Source organism: Lithobates pipiens, unplaced genomic scaffold (assembly GCF_037356315.1).
Source record: "Lithobates pipiens isolate NorthernLeopardFrog02 unplaced genomic scaffold, aLitPip1_a1.2 Scaffold_23, whole genome shotgun sequence".
Lineage (NCBI taxonomy): Eukaryota > Metazoa > Chordata > Amphibia > Anura > Ranidae > Lithobates > Lithobates pipiens.
The window spans coordinates 60,852,152-60,869,573 of NW_027507785.1; the positions used below are offsets into that span (position 1 = coordinate 60,852,152).

The following is a 17,422-nucleotide window of genomic DNA, read 5'->3' on the forward strand; positions in this document are numbered from 1 at the left end:
AAAGTATTGGGATGCCTGTCTTTACACGCACATGAAATTTAATGGCATCCCAGTCTTAGGCCTGATTCACACCTAGGCGTTTTTGGTGCTTTTTGCATTTTGCAGATTTGCACTACAGACCATGTTCCATAGGAAACTATGTTAAATGGACTGTAGTGCAAATCTGCAAAATGCAAAAAGCACAAAAAATGCATAGGTGTGAATCACGCCTTAGGCTGGATTCACACCTATGCGTTTTTAGTACTTTTTGCATTTTGCAGATTCGCACTACAGTCCATTTAACATGGTTTGTTATGGAACACGTTCTGTAGTGCAAATCAGCAAAATGCAAAAAGCACAAAAAATACATAGGTGTGAACCCAGCCTTAGTCCGGAGGGTTCAATATTGAGTTGGCCCGCCCTTTGCAGCTATAACAGCTTCAACTCTTCTGAGAAGGCCGTCCACAAGGTTTAGGAGTGTGTCTATGGCAGTGATGGCGAACCTTGGCACTCCAGCTGTTTTGGAACTACATTTCCCATGATGCTCATGCACTCTGCAGTGTAGCCGAGCATCATGGGAAATGTAGTTCCAAAACATCTGGGGTGCCAAGGTTCGCCATCACTGGTCTATGGGAATGTTTGACCATTCTTCCAGAAGTGCATTTAGTGCGTAGACTGTGAGCCAAGCCTTCTCATCCAACATCAATCCCTGACCTCACAACTGCACTTCTGGAAGTTGTCGAAATGTCCGACCTTGTGTACAAGGGTTTAGATGAGCTGCTATCAAAAGGAACAGCAATAGATTGGTCGAAATTCCAAATGAATTTCGATCCATCTATGGCCAGCTGAACTCTGGTGTCTGCCGGGCAGCGCAGACGTGCAGAAAGATTTCTACGACACAGGCAGTGAGCTGTCAAGCAAGCCTGTTCGTTTCCCATGTATAGGTTGCAATGCCCGTTCTTAACGTATGATGACTGTGAATTGAGATGTGATGATTTCCAAGTCTAATTTCCCTTCTTTTGGATTTTGGCAGTTGGCCACGGACAGAGCGATGGTGACAGGATGATGGTATCCGACTTCCACGTCTTCGTCAGGGACGGCCTTCAGCATGTGGACCTCATGCGGAAGGAACACCCGAACGTACCGCTGTTTATCTGTGGACACTCCATGGTAAATAATCGCATATACATTACACCAGTGTTCATTTTGATGTCAAATTTGGATTTAGTTTTAGTCATAGCCTTTTGAACACCATGCCATTTTAGTTTTTTTGGCGTATTTTAGTCATGTTAATTGTTTTCATTTAGTCAACAAAAACCTCCAGTACATTTCAGTCTAATGAAATCGAATAGGTTTAGTTAAATTGTAATGCATTATTTAAAGAGGAAGTAAACCCTGATGGGTTTACTTCCTCTTTTTTTCCCTGCAAAGGTAAAGCATAATGGACTACTATGCATCGTATAGTAGCTCATTATGTGTCACTTACCTGACACAGGAGCCAGCGAAGTCGCCGCTGATCCCTGTAGTCCGCCGCATCCATCTTGCTGGTGGCGTCTCGCAGCTCCGACCAATGACAGCGGCGAAGCCGCGATGACGTCACTCCCGCGCATGCGCACGGGAGTCGCGTCTCGCAGCTCCGCCTCTGCCATACGGCGAAGCCGCGATGACGTCACTCCCGCGCATGCGCACGGGAGTCGACAAATTAGGCAAATCCATTCTTGGATTTGCCGCATTTAGTGCGCCTGCGCGCCGCTGTCTACGGCGCATGCGCCGTAGACAGCGGTGCCCATTTTCGGGCAAATATCTCCTAAACCATATAGGTTTAGGAGATATTGCTTGGACCTACAGGTAAGCCTTAATCTAGGCTTACCTGTAGGTCAAAGTGGTTTGAAGGGGTTTACTTCCTCTTTAAGCATTTATCTAGAATTTCCAAACTTATATACTCCTGGAGTAAAAATCTAATAACATGTTATTATTTAGGGTATTAACACCTTCCTGCCCGGCCTACATAGGCGTGCGCACAGGGTGTGCCAGGTGTGCCTGGGCACACTCTAATCACTCCATGTGGTGCACATTACCCCTGTTTTGACCCCTGATATTTCACCTAAAAAATTGTAAAAAAAAAAAAAAAATGAAAAAAAAAATTGTGAAATATAATACAACGTAAAATAATAAAAATAGAAACCACTGACCCCAATCTCTGCCCTGCTGACACCATCCACTGCTCTACTGACACCATCAGTCAATATAAACATACACGCACACACCCAGGTGTGTTTGAGCTTTGGGGTGCACACCCTAATGCAGCATGCTGCCCACACCTATGCCGGCTTATAACAGAATGACGGCTGGGCAGTGGCTTTACCATTCTGAGTGGACGTCGTATGCAGGGCTGTCTTTAATACTGATTGGACCCTGGGCAAACATTTTCTTGGCCCCCCCCATGCAATTTCACTCTCCACCTGCTCTGAGACATACAATAAATAGCAGCTAGACTTAAAATCAGTTTACTGTATCAGATCAGGCAGCAATTGTGATTGGTTGCCAGTGGATACAGCATATCACTGCTTACTGACTGGTTGCTAGAGGTTATAGCACACATTATGGCTCACTGATTAGTTGCTAGAGGTTAGAGCAAATGATTTCTGCTTGTTAGTTGGTTGCTAGAGATTACTGTACATGCCCCTCTGCAGTACATGCCCCTCTGCATCTGTATACAACAATAGGGCAGAGCTGGGCAGCATTAGTAGCAGCACTTCACACTGAGATACACAGCACAGGACTAAAACTTCAAGGGACGAGGGAACTTAAACTGGGTTAGTTGGCAAGTATGAGGCAGCTGCTTTGGGCCCCACAACAATGACAGGGCCCAGGGCAGCTGCCCCTTTTGCCCTGCCTTAAAGATGGCCCTGGTTATATGACATCCTCTCAGAAAGCGCCAATGACTGATCGGTGTACCGACTCCCTGTCAGTACCATGTGACTGCTATGACCAATCTCAGCAGGTCACATGACATGGCTTCTTTCATGCCATCCATTGTGTATAACTGTGTTGCTAGCTGTTATTGGTCAATGTGATTATATGGTACAGACCAGGGACAGGTGGTGAGGCACTGGCTAGTATCAGAGCCACATACACACAGGGTACATACACCCAGAGGCGTAACTAGAAACCTCAGGGCCCCGATGCAAGAAATCAGGAAGGGCCCCCCCCCGAAAAGCATGATTTTGATACTATATTTTTTTCCACTGTAGAACAAAGTAAAACATTTCTGTGCAGCCTGTGTCCCGAGTGAAACCTGTGTCACCAGTGCAGTGGTGGTACTGGAGGGGGGTGGCAGTGGTACTGGAGGGGGATGGTGGTCCTGGAGGTGGGTGGCGGTGGTAGTCCTGGAGAGGGGTGGCAGTGGTACTGGAGGTGGGTGGTGGTGGTGGTACTGGAGGGGGGTGGCAGTGGTGGTACTGGAGGGGGATAGTGGTCCTGGAGAGGGGTGGCAGTGGTACTGGAGGGGGATGGTGGTCTTGGAGAGGGGTGGCGGTGGTACTGGAGGTGGGTGGCGGTGGTGGTACTGAAGGTGGTAGCGGTCCTGGAGAGGGGTGGCGGTGGTACCGGAGGTGGGTGGCGGTGGTACTGGAGAGGCATGATGGTCCTGGAGAGGGGTGGCGGTGGTACTGGAGGTGGGTGGCATGGTGGTGGTACTGGAGAGGGGGTGGCGGTGGTACTGGAGGTGGGTGGTGGTGGTACTGGAGGTGGCTGGCGGTGGTGGTACTGAAGGGGGGTGGCGGTCCTGGAGAGGGGTGGCGGTGGTACCGGAGGGTGGGTGGTGGTACTGGAGGAGGGTGGCGATGGTACTGGAGAGGCATGGTTGTCCTGGAGGTGGGTGGCGGTGGTACTGGAGGTGGGTGGCATGGTGGTGGTACTGGAGAGGGGGTGGCGGTGGTACTGGAGTGGGTGGTGGTGGCACAGTCTGGAGGGGTGGTGGCCTGGTGGTACTGGAGGGGGGGTGGTGGCACTGGAGGGGGGATGGTGGCATTGGAGGGAGGGGTGGCACTGGAGGGCGGTGGTGGAACAGTCTGGAGGGGGGGTGGTGGAACAGTCTGGGGGGGGGGTGGTGGTGGCACAGTCTGGAGGAGTGGTGGTGGTGGCACAGTCTGGAGGAGTGGTGGTGGTGGCACAGTCTGGAGGGGGGGATGGTGGCATTGGAGGGAGGGGTGGCGGCAGTCTGGAGGGGTGGTGGTGGTGGCAAAGTCTGGAGGGATGGTGGTGGTGGCACAGTCTGGAAGGGTGGTGGTGGTGGCACAGTCTGGAAGGGTGGTGGTGGTGGCACAGTCTGGAGGGGTCTGGAGGGGTGGTGGCACAGTCTGGAGGGGTGGTGGAGGCACTAGAGGGGGGTGGTGGTGGCACAGTCTGGAGGGGTGGTGTTGGCAGTCTGGAGGGGGGGTGGTGGGCTGGTGGTACTGGAGGGGGGGTGGTGGCACTGGAGGGGGGATGGTGGCATTGGAGGGAGGGGTGGCACTGGAGGGCGGTGGTGGCAGTCTGGAGGGGGGGTGGTGGAACAGTCTGGAGGGGTGGTGGTGGAACAGTCTGGAGGGGGGGTGGTGGTGGCACAGTCTGGAGGGGGGGTGGTGGTGGCACAGTCTGGAGGGGGGGTGGAGGGCTGGTGGCACTGGAGGGCGGGTGGTGGCACTGGAGGGGTGGTGGCACAGTCTGGAGGGGTGGTGGCACTGGAAGGGGGTGGTGGTGGCACTGGAAGGGGGTGGTGGGCTAGTGGCACTCGAGGGGTGGTGGTGGCACAGTCTGGAGGGGGGGGTGGTGGCACTGGAGGGAGGTGGGGGTAGCGGCACTGGAGGGGTGGTGGTGGCAGTCTGGAGGGGGGTGGTGAAACAGTCTGGAGGGGTGGTGATGGCACTGGAGGGTGGGTGGCACAGTCTGGAGGGGGGGTGGTGGCACTGGAGGGAGGTGGGGGTAGCGGCACTGGAGGGGTTGTGGTGGCAGTCTGGAGGGGGGTGGTGAAACAGTCTGGAGGGGTGGTGACGGGGGGTAGGTGGGTGGTGGTGGCACTGGAGGAGGTTGTGGGCTGGTGGCACTGGAGGGGGGTGGTGGCACTGGAGGGAGGTGGTGGCACAGTCTGGAGGGGTGGTGGTGGCACTGGAGGGGGTTGTGGGCTGGTGGCACTGGAGGGGGGTGGTGGCACTGGAGAGGGGGTGGTGGGCTGGTGGCACTGGAGGGGGGGTGGTGGCACTGGAGGGAGGTGGTGGCACAGTCTGGAGGGGCGGTGGTGGCGAACAGTCTGGAGGGGGATGGGGTGGAACAGTCTGGAGGAGGGGATGGGGTGGAACAGTCTGGAGGAGGGGATGGGGTGGAACAGTCTGGAGGGGGGGATGGGGTGGAACAGTCTGGAGGGGGGGATGGGGTGGGACAGTCGGGGGGGTGGGGTGGGGTGGAACAGTCTGGGGGGGGGATGGGGTGGAACAGTCTGGGGGGTGTGGTAGAACAGTCTGGAGGGGGGGTGGTGGCACTGGAGGGGGGGTGGTGGGCTGGTGGCACTGGAGGACAGGGGGTGGCACAGTCTGGAGGGGTGGTGGTGGCACTGGAGCGGGGTGGTGGGCTGGTGGCACTATGGTGGCACTGGAGGGGTGGTGGTGGCATTGGAGGGAGGGGTGGCACTGGAGGGGCGGTGGTGGCAGTCTGGAGTGGAAGTGGTGGAACAGTCCGGAGGGGGGTGGTGGAACAGTCTGGAGGGGTGGTGATGGCACTGGAGGGCGGGTGGCACAGTCTGGAGGGGTGGTGGTGGCACTGGAGAGGGGGTGGTGGGCTGGTGGCACTGGAGAGGGGGTGGTGGAACTGGAGGGGTGGTGGTGGCACAGTCTGGAGGGGGATGGGGTGGAACAGTCGGGGGGATGGGGTGGAACAGTCGGGGGGGGGGGGATGGGGTGGAACAGTCGGGGGGGGGGGGGATGGGGTGGAACAGCCTGGGGGGGATGGGGTGGAACAGTCTGGGGGGGTGGGGTGGAACAGTTTGGGGGGGGGATGGGGTGGAACAGTCTGGAGGGAAATGGGGTGGAACAGTCTGGGGGGGGGTGGAACAGTCGGGGTGGGGGGGATGGGGTGGAACAGTCTGGAGGGGGATGGGGTGGAACAGTCTGGGGGGGGATGGGGTGGAACAGTCTGGGGGGGGGATGGGGTGGAACAGTCTGGGGGGGATGGGGTGGAACAGTCTGGGGGGGGGGGGTGGTGGTGGCACTGGAGGGGGGGTGGTGGGCTGCTGGCACTGGAGGGCAGGGGGTGGCACAGTCTGGAGGGGCGATGGTGGGCTGGTGGCACTGGAGGGCAGGTGGTGGCACTGGAGGGGGGTGGCAGGCTGGCACAATCTGGAGGGGGGATGGCGACTTACCGCCAATCAATCGATGATGATCGATTCCCCCTCCTCAGAATCCTGCAGAGTGATGCTGATCAAGTGATCAAGTCCTGCATGAAGCGTGCCTCCGTTCCTACAAGAAAGCCTTGCTTCAGAGAGCTCCTCCCCCGCCTTCACTGAATTGGCTGTTCCCTTTCAGTCGCTCTGGATAGGCGGGGGCGGAGCCAAACGAGCAATTCTCTCACGCTTTCTCTCACGCTGGTGAAGGAAGCCCCCCCCCCCCTCACCACGTCATGACAAGCGAAAATGAATAACAGCACACGCACACCCCCGGCCGGACAGTCAGGTGGGCCCCTCGGGCGGCGGGCGGAGGGCGGCGGGCGGGCTGCCGGTGGGCCCCCTGAAGTGGCAGAGAATTACAGGGCCCAGTCGCACTTGCGACTGTTGCGACCCTGATAATTCCGCCACTGCATACACCACTAATGTTAGAGCGAGAGCAATAATTCTGGCACTAGACCTCCTCTGTAACTATAAGCATGTAACCTGTAAATTATAAATAGCAATATGGGTGGGTGACAATGATAAAGAAATGACACCAACATCCCTGAGAATAAATGAAAACAAGGGTTTTTTGGCAGGATTTTTGGGGGTGCCGGAGAAAGAGGAGTAATTTCAATACTCCACAATATGTATAAGAGACAGAATTGTTTAATTACAAACAGGACATAGTTACAAAAAGCTGTTAAAGATATGAGGTTATGTGCACATGTACAAGGATACATTTAGAGTTCTAAACGGTTGAGGGAATTCAATCACTCAATTCGAACATTTCCCAACATGTTTCGCCACTGTAACCTGTAAACATTTTTTTAAAGCGTTGTCTATGGAGATTTTTAAGTACTGAAGTTTGGCGCCATTCCACAAGTGTTTTTAATTTTAAAGTGTTGCCATGTTGGGTATATATTTACTTGGTATAACATCCTCTTTCAGAGTATACACAAAAATTGGGCTAACTTTTAGGGTCCTTTCACACGGGGCGGATCAGTTCTGATCCGCCCCGTGGATATCCGTTTGCTCAGCGGGGATCACTCCGTCGATCCCCGCTGAGCAGGGAGATGACCGGTCCGTCTCTGCACACTGCGCAGGGACGGATCTGTCACAGCGCCGCTCTCCCCTATGGGAGATCGGATGACGACGGACCGCAGTGCCCGTCGTCACCCGATCCGATCCGCAGACGGATGGAAAAATAGCTTTTTCCTCCGTTACACTTTTTCGGATCGGAGCGGGTCGGATGTCAGCGGAGGCCTTAGGAGGCCTTAGTGTTTTTTTTTTTTTTTTTATTATTCATGAAACTGTCCATCCCCCCCCCCCCCCCAAAAAAAACACATTTGAAAAATTGCTGCGCAAATACCGCGTAACATAAAAAGTTGCAACAACCACCATTTTATGCTCCAAATCAGGGACAGTCCCTCGAAATCAGGGACAGTTGGGAGCTATGTTCTCGTGACAACCCAAAATTTGTGACTCCTTAATACAGCCACTAGACATGCTGCATTTTCATGCAACAAATCTCAAGGCGTGAACAGGGCGCGTAGGAAACAATAGATTTGTGTGTGTCCTCGTGTTGAGCCTAAGTTGATGAACACAGATGTAGTGTGTCATAGTGTAAATGAGCCCCAAGACATGTTATTAAGGCTTAATGTACGTTGTGTTAAATGTCAGACTCGCTGTCTCCTAATAATACTCCATAAGTGCTGTGACATCCATTTATTTTAATTGCGCACACACCCACGCTTTCATCATATTATTATATATAATGTCGTCCTGACAATTAAACTTGTCTTAGTATGATTCTATTTTTACTTCAATATTTGCTAATAAAAAATGTAAATGCATATTAAAAAAAATTTTTTTCTTTTTTACTATCAAATTTTGAATAAGATTAATAGTTTTTCAAAAAGTTGCACCTCGATTTAATTTATTTGCACACACACACCCCTTTCAATTTCATCTTATTATTATGTATATGTATAAGTGCTGCGTAAATTGATGGAGATCTATAAATATCTTAAATAATAATAATAATTATTAAAGGCATACTAAACACACACAGTTTAACCACTTCAGCCCTGAAAGGATTTACCCCATTAATGACCAGGCCATGTTTTACGATATGGCACCGCGTCACTTTAACCGCTAGCCGACCAACCGCCGCAGTTGTACTGCGGCAGCATGGCTCAGCTTCACGAATCGCCATCATGCTACGTCGGTAGCATAAACGGCCAATAGGGGGCCCCCCGCTCACCCCCCAAGCCGATGCGAGTGCCCGGCGGTCTCGATCACCTGCTCCCGTGATCGCTCTGGGGAACATGGAGAACCGGGAGCTGTGTGTGTAAAAACACAGTTTCCGGTTCTCTGAGCAGTGAACTGACAGATCGTCTGTTCATACAGAGTATGGACAGCGATCTGTTAGTTTCCCTGCACAGTCCCATCCCCCCTTCAGTTAGAACACTCCCTAGGACACATATTACCCCTTCACTGCCCCCTAGTGTTAACCCCTTCACTGCCAGTGACATTTTTACAGTAATCAATGCAATTTTAATCGCACTGATCGCTGTATTAATGCCAATGGTCCCAAAAATGTGTCAAAATTGTCCGAGGTGTCCGCCATAATGTCGCAGTCCCGATAAAAATAGCCCATTACTAGGGAAATTATTAATAAATATGTCTTCAATCTATCCCCTATTTTGTACATGCTATAACTTTTGCGCAAACCAATTTATATATACGCTTATTGCAATTTTTTTTAACAAAAATATGTAGAATACGTATCGGCCTAAACTGAGGAAAAATGTTTTTTTATATATTTTTGGGGGATATTTATTATAGCAAAAAGTTAAAAATAATGCGTTTTTTTCTAAATTGTAGCACTTTTTTGTTTATAGCGCAAAAAATAAAAACCACAGAGGTGATCAAATACCACCAAAAGAAAGCTCTATATGTGGGAAAAAAAGGACGTCAATTTTGTTTGGGAGCCACGTCGCACGACCGCGCAATTGTCAGTTAAAGCGACGCAGTGCCGAATCGCAAAACGTGGTCTGGTCTTTGGCCAGCCAAATGGTCCGGGGGTTAAGCGGTTAACTGACAATTGCGCGGTCGTGCGACGTTGTACCCAAACAAAATTGCTCTCTTTTTTTTTCCCCACAAATAGAGCTTTCTTTTGGTGGTATTTGATTTTTATTTTTTACGCTATAAACAAAAAAAAAAGACAGACAATATTGAAAAAAATATATATTATTTTTACTTTCTGATATAATGCATATCCCAAAAAAAACAAAAAACAAATTTATTCATCAGTTTTTTTTTTTTTTGTTTTAATTGGAAAACCAACTTTATTGAAAAAATATATGCATGGTACATAAATCGGTATAAGCCAGTATGGCAAAAACAGTAGTACATACATAAACACATTGAAATATCTGTGTGACATAATGCAAAATATCTATCGGGGTGGAACCAGTACTTAATAAAAAAAAGGAGAGAGATGAGGGAGAAAAAAAGGGGGGGGGGGCTGAACATATCAAGTACACGTTTCACCATTTATTCATCAGTTTAGGCCAATATGTATTCTGCTACATATTTTTGGTAAAAATAAATAAATAAACAAATAAATCGCAATAAGCGTATATTGATACGTTTCTACAATATATAATATTATAAAATAACAATTCTACAATATTTGATAAGTGTCTACAAAATAGGGGGTAGATTTAGGGACTTTTTTTTTTGCAATTATTATTCTTACTAGTAATGGCGTGATCAGCGATTTTTTGTGGGACTGTGACATTGCAGTGGACAAATCTGACCCTAAGTGACACTTTTTGGTGACCAGTGACACCAATACAGTGATCAGTCCTATTAAAATGCAATGATCACTGTATAAATGGCACTGACAGGGAAGGGTTTAACACTAGGGGGCAAACAAGGGGTTAAGTGTGTCCTAGGGAGGTGTCTCTAACTGTGGGGGGACAGACTGGCTGGGAGTACAGAGAGATCGCTGTTCCTGATCACTAGGAACAGCAGATCTCTCTCTTCTCCCCTTTCAGAACAGGGATCCGCCTTGTTTACATAGACAGATCCCCATTCTGCCTCTCTTTACCGCAATCGTTCGATGTCCGCCGGACCCGTGGGTGACCTCCAACGCCCGCAGTACCACATGCAAAGACCGACGTACAGGTACGTCTGTTTTCACAGCCGAGCCGCCTTGCCACAGTATATATGCGGAAGGTGGTTGGCAAGTGGTTAGGTTATATTGTCCCTTCTATTTCTGTATGGTAATAATGGCACTGTAATTATTTTAATAAAAAATCTAAGTATCTTTTTTCTAATCAATGTTCAGCTTTCACATGACCCAGATCATTCTCTGCAGAGAAACATAAGCAGGGGGAGCTTCTAGTCCTCTGTATTTCAAAGGCTATTTATTTTTTATTTTTAACATGTGACCAGCAGCAGAGTAAAAATAAATAATATCAATAGAATTGTTATACAAATATATATTTCAAATCAAAACTTTATTACTTTGTGGAAATAGCATGGTGAGGGCATATTTCTGCCAGTCATATGCTGTGCCCCACCCCTTCAGCCTGTGTCTTAGAATAAGAGGGAGGTAAAGCCTCCATTGATCTACATGCAATATCCTGCCCCTATTGTGTTTGTCTGGTTAGTGGGCATGGAGGAGGAGGGGGAGAGTGGGCTGTCATTAACCACTGTGTAGAGGCCCACATGTGTGACTCTATAGTCACATGGGCTGCTCAGTTATGAGATGTGATAGGGAGGAAATGCTCAGTATAGTAACTCACTGAAAACTGAGCATGTGCAGAGTTGCCACCACAGCTGAAAAATCCCTAGCTGAGTTTGGGACATAAACAGAAGGTGGGGATAGAGAGCAGCAGAATCAACCAGGTTTTTTTGCAGAATACAGAAAACAAATCTCATAGTGACTGAGTGCGTATGAACAGCATGGAATACAGCATTTGTTGATCGTTTTTATGATGTGGGTATAGCGATACTTTAATGTTGTCCTGCCAATTAGTGTGCAATTCTGTTTTAACTTCTTATATATTTGATTAAAAAATTGTAAATACATATATAAATGTGTAAAAAAACAAACAAAAAAAACATGAATAAGATAAATTGTTTTTCAGAAAGTTGAAAATTAATTTTTTATTTATTTTTTGGCCTAGGGGGGCGCTATTAGCATTTTGATGGCCAATGAAAGGCCTACTGACTTCTCTGGCTTGATCCTGATATCACCGCTGGTGTTGCCTAACCCGGAGTCGGCGTCTTCTTTCAAGGTAAGTTCAGGGATCTTTCCAAAGATCTGTCTAATTATCTGTTGGTAGGGGGACGGGTTGCTGCAAAGAAGCCATTGGGGGCTTGTAGCCTGTGCGGCAGTGTCTGGACCGTTGGTCCATGCACTCCTTCACTTGATTTATGCACCCCTTACATCATTTGAAGTGGAGAGCAGGCAGGAGTTGCCAGGGCAAGGATAATTCTGTATGCAGGAACAAGTAGTATTGTAGAACCATCCAGAGGCATAACTAGAACCTTCAGGGCCCCGCTACAAGAAACCATGAAGGGCCCCCCTGACCCCCAGCCGGGGCCCTTCCCGCTGATCCAGAGGCCCTTTACTCCTGACGCAGGGCCCTTTTTTATGGTCCCGTAGTGGGATCCTTTCACATGTTCTGCAGTGGGCCCCCTTTTTGCTGTCTTGGGGCCGCCCCATGGTGGCGAAACACCAGGACCCAGTCGCAAGGGAAACCTTTCCTGCCCTGGCAGTTCTGCCACTGGTGTCAGTGGTTTTTATTTTTGTTATTTTATCTAAGGGCAGAGGATCCTAGGTCAGTCATAGTAGGTGGTTAAGTGTAATTAATAATTTGTTGACCCTCATGGGCTCCTCTGCCCCTCCCCCCTCTTCAGGGATTTGTAGTTCGGCCTTCTCTGGATCCCCTTCCCCCATGACTGGTGTCCAGACACTGCGCATAGACCTGGCTACAGGGCCTGGATAGGAGGGGCGGTGGGGTTGACATACAGAGGAACTGTTACCCCCACTGCTCCTCCTATCCAGGTGCACAGGGGAGCCGCATGGGTCCCCTGGAGCATGGGGCCGGGTCACAATTGAGACCCCTAAGACCCCCATAGCTACGCCCCTGGACCCATCTTATGTAGCCCTCCGAGCCCCTGTTAATTTCCAGCGCAAATGAAGTATCACGCCCTTTTATTTTTTTGTATATTCCCATCATTTTAATGATTTGTAAATGCCCTAAAATCCAGTTCTCTCCCAGTAAAATACTGCTTCCCACTCTCCCCCTCCAATGTTCTGCACTGGCAGAGCTGAGTAACAGCCACACCTCTCATCACACAGACTTGTATTGCAGAGGAGGAGAAAGAGGCATGTCTGAGCTGGCCTGTTACTGAGTGCTGATTACTAAATGCACTAGGGTCTACTTCTGGTGCCTATCGGACCATCATATTTAACCACCGTCCCCAAAGGCACGTACATGTACAAATGCACAAAACCCTCCATTCCGCTACACGTGTTACATATCCCTGCACATGCCGGAGTGAGAGCAATAATTCTAGGCCCATTATTCACAGTTAACTCTGAAACGACCTGATGACCTGTAGGGGCTTTTTCCTATGGAAAATATAGGGTGCTGAAGTTTACCTGTAGGGGCTTTTTCCAAAGGCACGTACATGTACAAATGCGCACGTAGGGAGCGCCTATGCACAAAACCCTCCATTCCGCTACACGTGTTACATATCCCTGCACATGCCGGAGTGAGAGCAATAATTCTAGGCCCATTATTCACAGTTAACTCTGAAACGACCTGATGACCTGTAGGGGCTTTTTCCTATGGAAAATATAGGGTGCTGAAGTTTGTTACAGTTTTACAGGTCCACACAATTTTAAGGCTTGACATGTTGGGTATCTATTTACTCTGTGCAACCTCACCTTTTATATTTTACAAAAAAAATTGGGTAACATATTGCGAAACTGTGCCCTGAAATTAGCCTTTGTGTAATTTTTTATCGTGTGACATAAAAAAAAAAAAAAAACCTGCCACTATTTTATTCTCTTGGGTCTGCTTTCAGAAAATATATAATGTTTATGGGGTTTTACATAATCTTTAGGCCTACAGCCATGGCCAAAAGTTTTGAGCATGACACAAATATTCATTTTCACAAAGTCTGCTGCCTCAGTTTTTATGATGGCAATTTGCATAAACCCCAGAATGTTATGAAGAGTGATCAGATTAATTGTAAAGTCCCTCTTTGCCATGAAAATGAATTTAAGGTCATAAAAAGACATTTCCACTGTATTGGTGAAGAAGGCTTCAGGGCTCCCAAGAAAGTCCAGGAAGCGCCAGAACCGTCTCCTACAGTTGATTCAGCCGGGGGATCGGGTGCAGACCACCAGTGCGGAGCTTGCTCAGGAATGGCAGCAGGCAGGTGTGAGGACAGCGGCACGCACAGTGAGGAGAAGACTTTTGGAGGATGGCATGGTGTCAAGAAGGGCAGCAAAGAGGCCACTTGTCTCCAGGAAAAACATCAGGAACTTTTCTGCAAAAGTTATAGGGATTGGACTGCTGAGGACTGGGGTAAAGTAATCTTCTCTGATGAATCCTCTTTCTGATTGTTTGGGGCATCTGGAAAAAACCTTGTCCGGAGAAAAAAAAGTGATCACCACCATCAGTCCTGTGTCATGCCAACAGGAAAGCATCCTGATGCCATTCATGTGCGGGGTTGCTTCTCAGCCAAGGGAGTGGGCTTGCTCACAATTTTGCCTAAGAACACCGCCATGAATAAAGAATGGTACAAAAACATCCTCCGAGAGCAACTTCTCCCAACCATCTAAGAACAAGTTTGGTGAGGAACAATGACTTTTCCAGCATGATGGAGCACCTTGCCATAAGACAAAAGTGATAACTAAGTGGCTTGGGGAACAAAACATTGACATTTTTGGTGCATGACCAGGAGACTCCCCAGACCTTAATCCTATTGAGAACTTGTGGTCAATCCTCGAGGTGGGTGAACAAAAAAAACTCCCACAAATTCTGATAAACTCCATGCATTGATTATGCAAGAATGGGCTGCAATCAGTCAGGATGTGGTCCAGAAGATGATTAACAGCATGCCAGGGAGAATTGCAGAGGTCTTGGAAAAGAAGGGTCAACCCTGCAAATATTGACTCTTTGTATAAACTTCATGTAATTGTCAATAAAAGCCTTTGACTCTTATGAAATGCTTGAAATTATACTTCGGTATACCATAGTAACATCTGACAAAAAGATCTAACAACACTGAAACAGCAAACTTTGTGAAAATTAATATTTATGTCATTCTTCAAATTTTTGGCCAATGCTGTAGAATAAGTGAAGATTTTTTTTCTGGCAGGGTGCTGGCAGGGAATCCAAAGCATGGAGGCAACTATTTGTGACCTACTTTGAAAATCCAGTTTGCTTGGCTGCCGTGCTAACCTGATGGCTCTAGAACAGCCTTTCTCAGCCTTTTCAACACAGAGGAACCCTTGAAATAGTTCTCCAGTCTCGGGAACCCCTGCTAAAAAATGTGAAATCTACAACTCATGATACATTAGTGTGATGGTCAGTGGGAAGAATGGTCCTTACACTTGTGGTCATTGGGGAGAATTACCTCCTTACAGGTAGCTAAAAAGATCAATGGTGTCAGTAGGAACTTATCTGAGAGGCAGAAATTGCTCATTGCTGAAGGAACCCCTACAACCCCTGGAGGAACCCTAGGGTTCCACAGAGCCCTGGCTGAGAATCGCTGCTCTAGAACCTTGCGTTCCTGATTTAGGACTTTTGACTTTTTTTTTTCTTTCTATGACTTTTCTGAACACTTGTTGTGGGACTCAGAAAGTATTAAAGACATTAGAACAATATAAGAGCCAGGAAACTGGCATTTTCAGAAGCAGGTCAGTATTTTAATTTTTTTTTTACATGAAATCTTTTTTTTCTCCAAACAGGTGTTTGCAGCTAAAATCCTAAACCACGTTTTGCCAAATTTATCCCTCGGTGGTATTGACCCCAACTATTTGTCTCGGAATAAAAAGGAGGTGAGAACAGTCAAAGCTTTGTACAATAGTTATACTTTCACTTGCCCAACAAGTGGGTCTTCCATAAATATGAAGTTAAGGCGCGGCTCCAGCCAGAATGTCGTTGCTGTCCTCTAATATTTTAGGCCTCGATAACGAGAGAATGCAATGTCCTAGTGCACATCCATTGTTTAAAGCTGAACACCAGGCAAGCAGCCACACACATGGACTGTCTAATGTCCAAAGGATTTATAACTCTGTATAGCAACTTTTGTGATTCGCACACCTCTGCCAGACAGCACAGCCAGGATGTTGACCCTACTTTCACTGTTAGATTTAAAGCAATTTTCCCCTTAAAAATAACAAACACGCCATACTTACCTGCCCTGTGCAGGGGTTTTGCACAGAGCAGGCCAGATCTTCCTCTTCTCAGGTCCCTCTTCGGTGCTCCTGGCCCCTCTCTCATGTTGAGTGCCCCCACAGCAAGCAACCATTCAGACATGGAGCCGCAGCCCGGCCCTGCCCCCTTTCTCTGCTGATTGGTTGGTTGACTTTGATTGACAACAACTGGAGCCAATGGTGCTGCAGTCTCTTAATTAATATTGGTATTAGTGGGAGGAAAAGTGCCCCATTATAGGTATCTGTGAGAGGAATAGTGCCCGATCATTGGTGTCATTGAGAGGAATAGTGCCCCATCATTGATGTCATTGAGAGGAATAGTGCCCCATCATTGGTGTCAGTGGGGGGAATAGTGCTCCATCATTAGTGTCAGTGGGAGGAATAGTGCCCCATCATTGGTGTCAGGGGGAGGTATAGTGCACCATCATTGATGTCAGTGGAAGGAATAGCGCCCAATCATTGGTATCTGTGGGAGGAATAGTGCTCCATCATTAGTGGCAGTGGGAGGAATTGTGCCCCATCATTGGTGCCAGTGGAACGAAAAGTGCCCCATTGTTGATGTGAGGACTAGTCTAGTACCCCACCTTTTGTGTCAGTGGAAGGAATAGTGCCCCATCGTTGGTGTGGGTATGAGAAATAGTGCCCCATCCTTGGTTTCAGTGAAAAAAATTGTGCCCCATGTTTGGTGTCAGTGGATGAAACGGTGCCCCCTCATTTGTGTCAATGGGAGTAGTAGTGCCTCATTATTGGTGTCAATTTGAGGAGTAGTGCCTCATTATTGGTGGCAGTGGGAAGAGTAGTGCCTCATTATTGGTGTCAATGGGAGGAGTAGTGCCTCATTATTGGTGGCAGTGGGAGTAGTAGTGCCTCATTATGGGTGTCAATGGGAGGAGTAGTGTCTCATTATTGGTGTCAGTGAGAGGAGTAGTGCCTCATTATTAGTGTCAATGGGAGTAGTAGTGCCTTATTATTGGTGTCAATGGGAGGAATAGTGCCCTGTTAAAGATTCTTCTTTTTTCTTTTCTTTATCTTTTCTCTGCCTAGAGTTCAGTTTACTAATACTGTACATGGATAACATTGCCTTCTACATTTCTGAAGAAGCTTTTTGTTTACTGTCATCCATCGACCATCACTTATATCAGAATGCAGACTATAATAACCCTCCCAATGACCCTGTCTGTATTACAGAGAACATAGACAATAATTCACCCGTCTATCTCATTTTCTGCTCTGGCTGGCAGAAGAGGGTTTAAAAGGTCGGCGGGATCTAAATTATACATTCTCATTCATATTTCACAGCTGACTTCCTCCATTGGGTACACTTGACTGTCTGTGGTGGTTAGGAAAATACGATGGTGGCACCCTATTGTCGGCAATGGAGTTGTTCACAGCGGTGCGACTTTGCGCTGCCTCACCAATTTAAAAAAAGGTTCCTGCGTTATTTTTTTTGCGATTTCAGGTGCGACTTGCATAGACATCTGTGCATGAAGCGGCGCAGATGTTAACCAAGTAGCACCTGAAATCACGCTGACTTGCTACTTTGAAATCGCGCTTGAAGTGAATTAGCG

General features: G+C 48.2%; 1 protein-coding gene across 4 annotated transcripts in view; it reads left to right on the plus strand.

The window, feature by feature from the left end:
* Nucleotides 1–17,422, plus strand: part of MGLL (monoglyceride lipase) — a 108,602-nt gene that overhangs the window by 77,309 nt on the left and 13,871 nt on the right. For all 4 annotated transcript variants that reach the window (XM_077451725.1, XM_077451728.1, XM_077451726.1 and 1 more), the window contains exons 4-6: nucleotides 1,013–1,149; nucleotides 11,581–11,691; nucleotides 15,387–15,476. In XM_077451725.1, coding sequence (XP_077307851.1) covers nucleotides 1,013–1,149; nucleotides 11,581–11,691; nucleotides 15,387–15,476 — 338 coding nt within the window. The remainder of the gene's footprint in view (nucleotides 1–1,012; nucleotides 1,150–11,580; nucleotides 11,692–15,386; nucleotides 15,477–17,422) is intronic.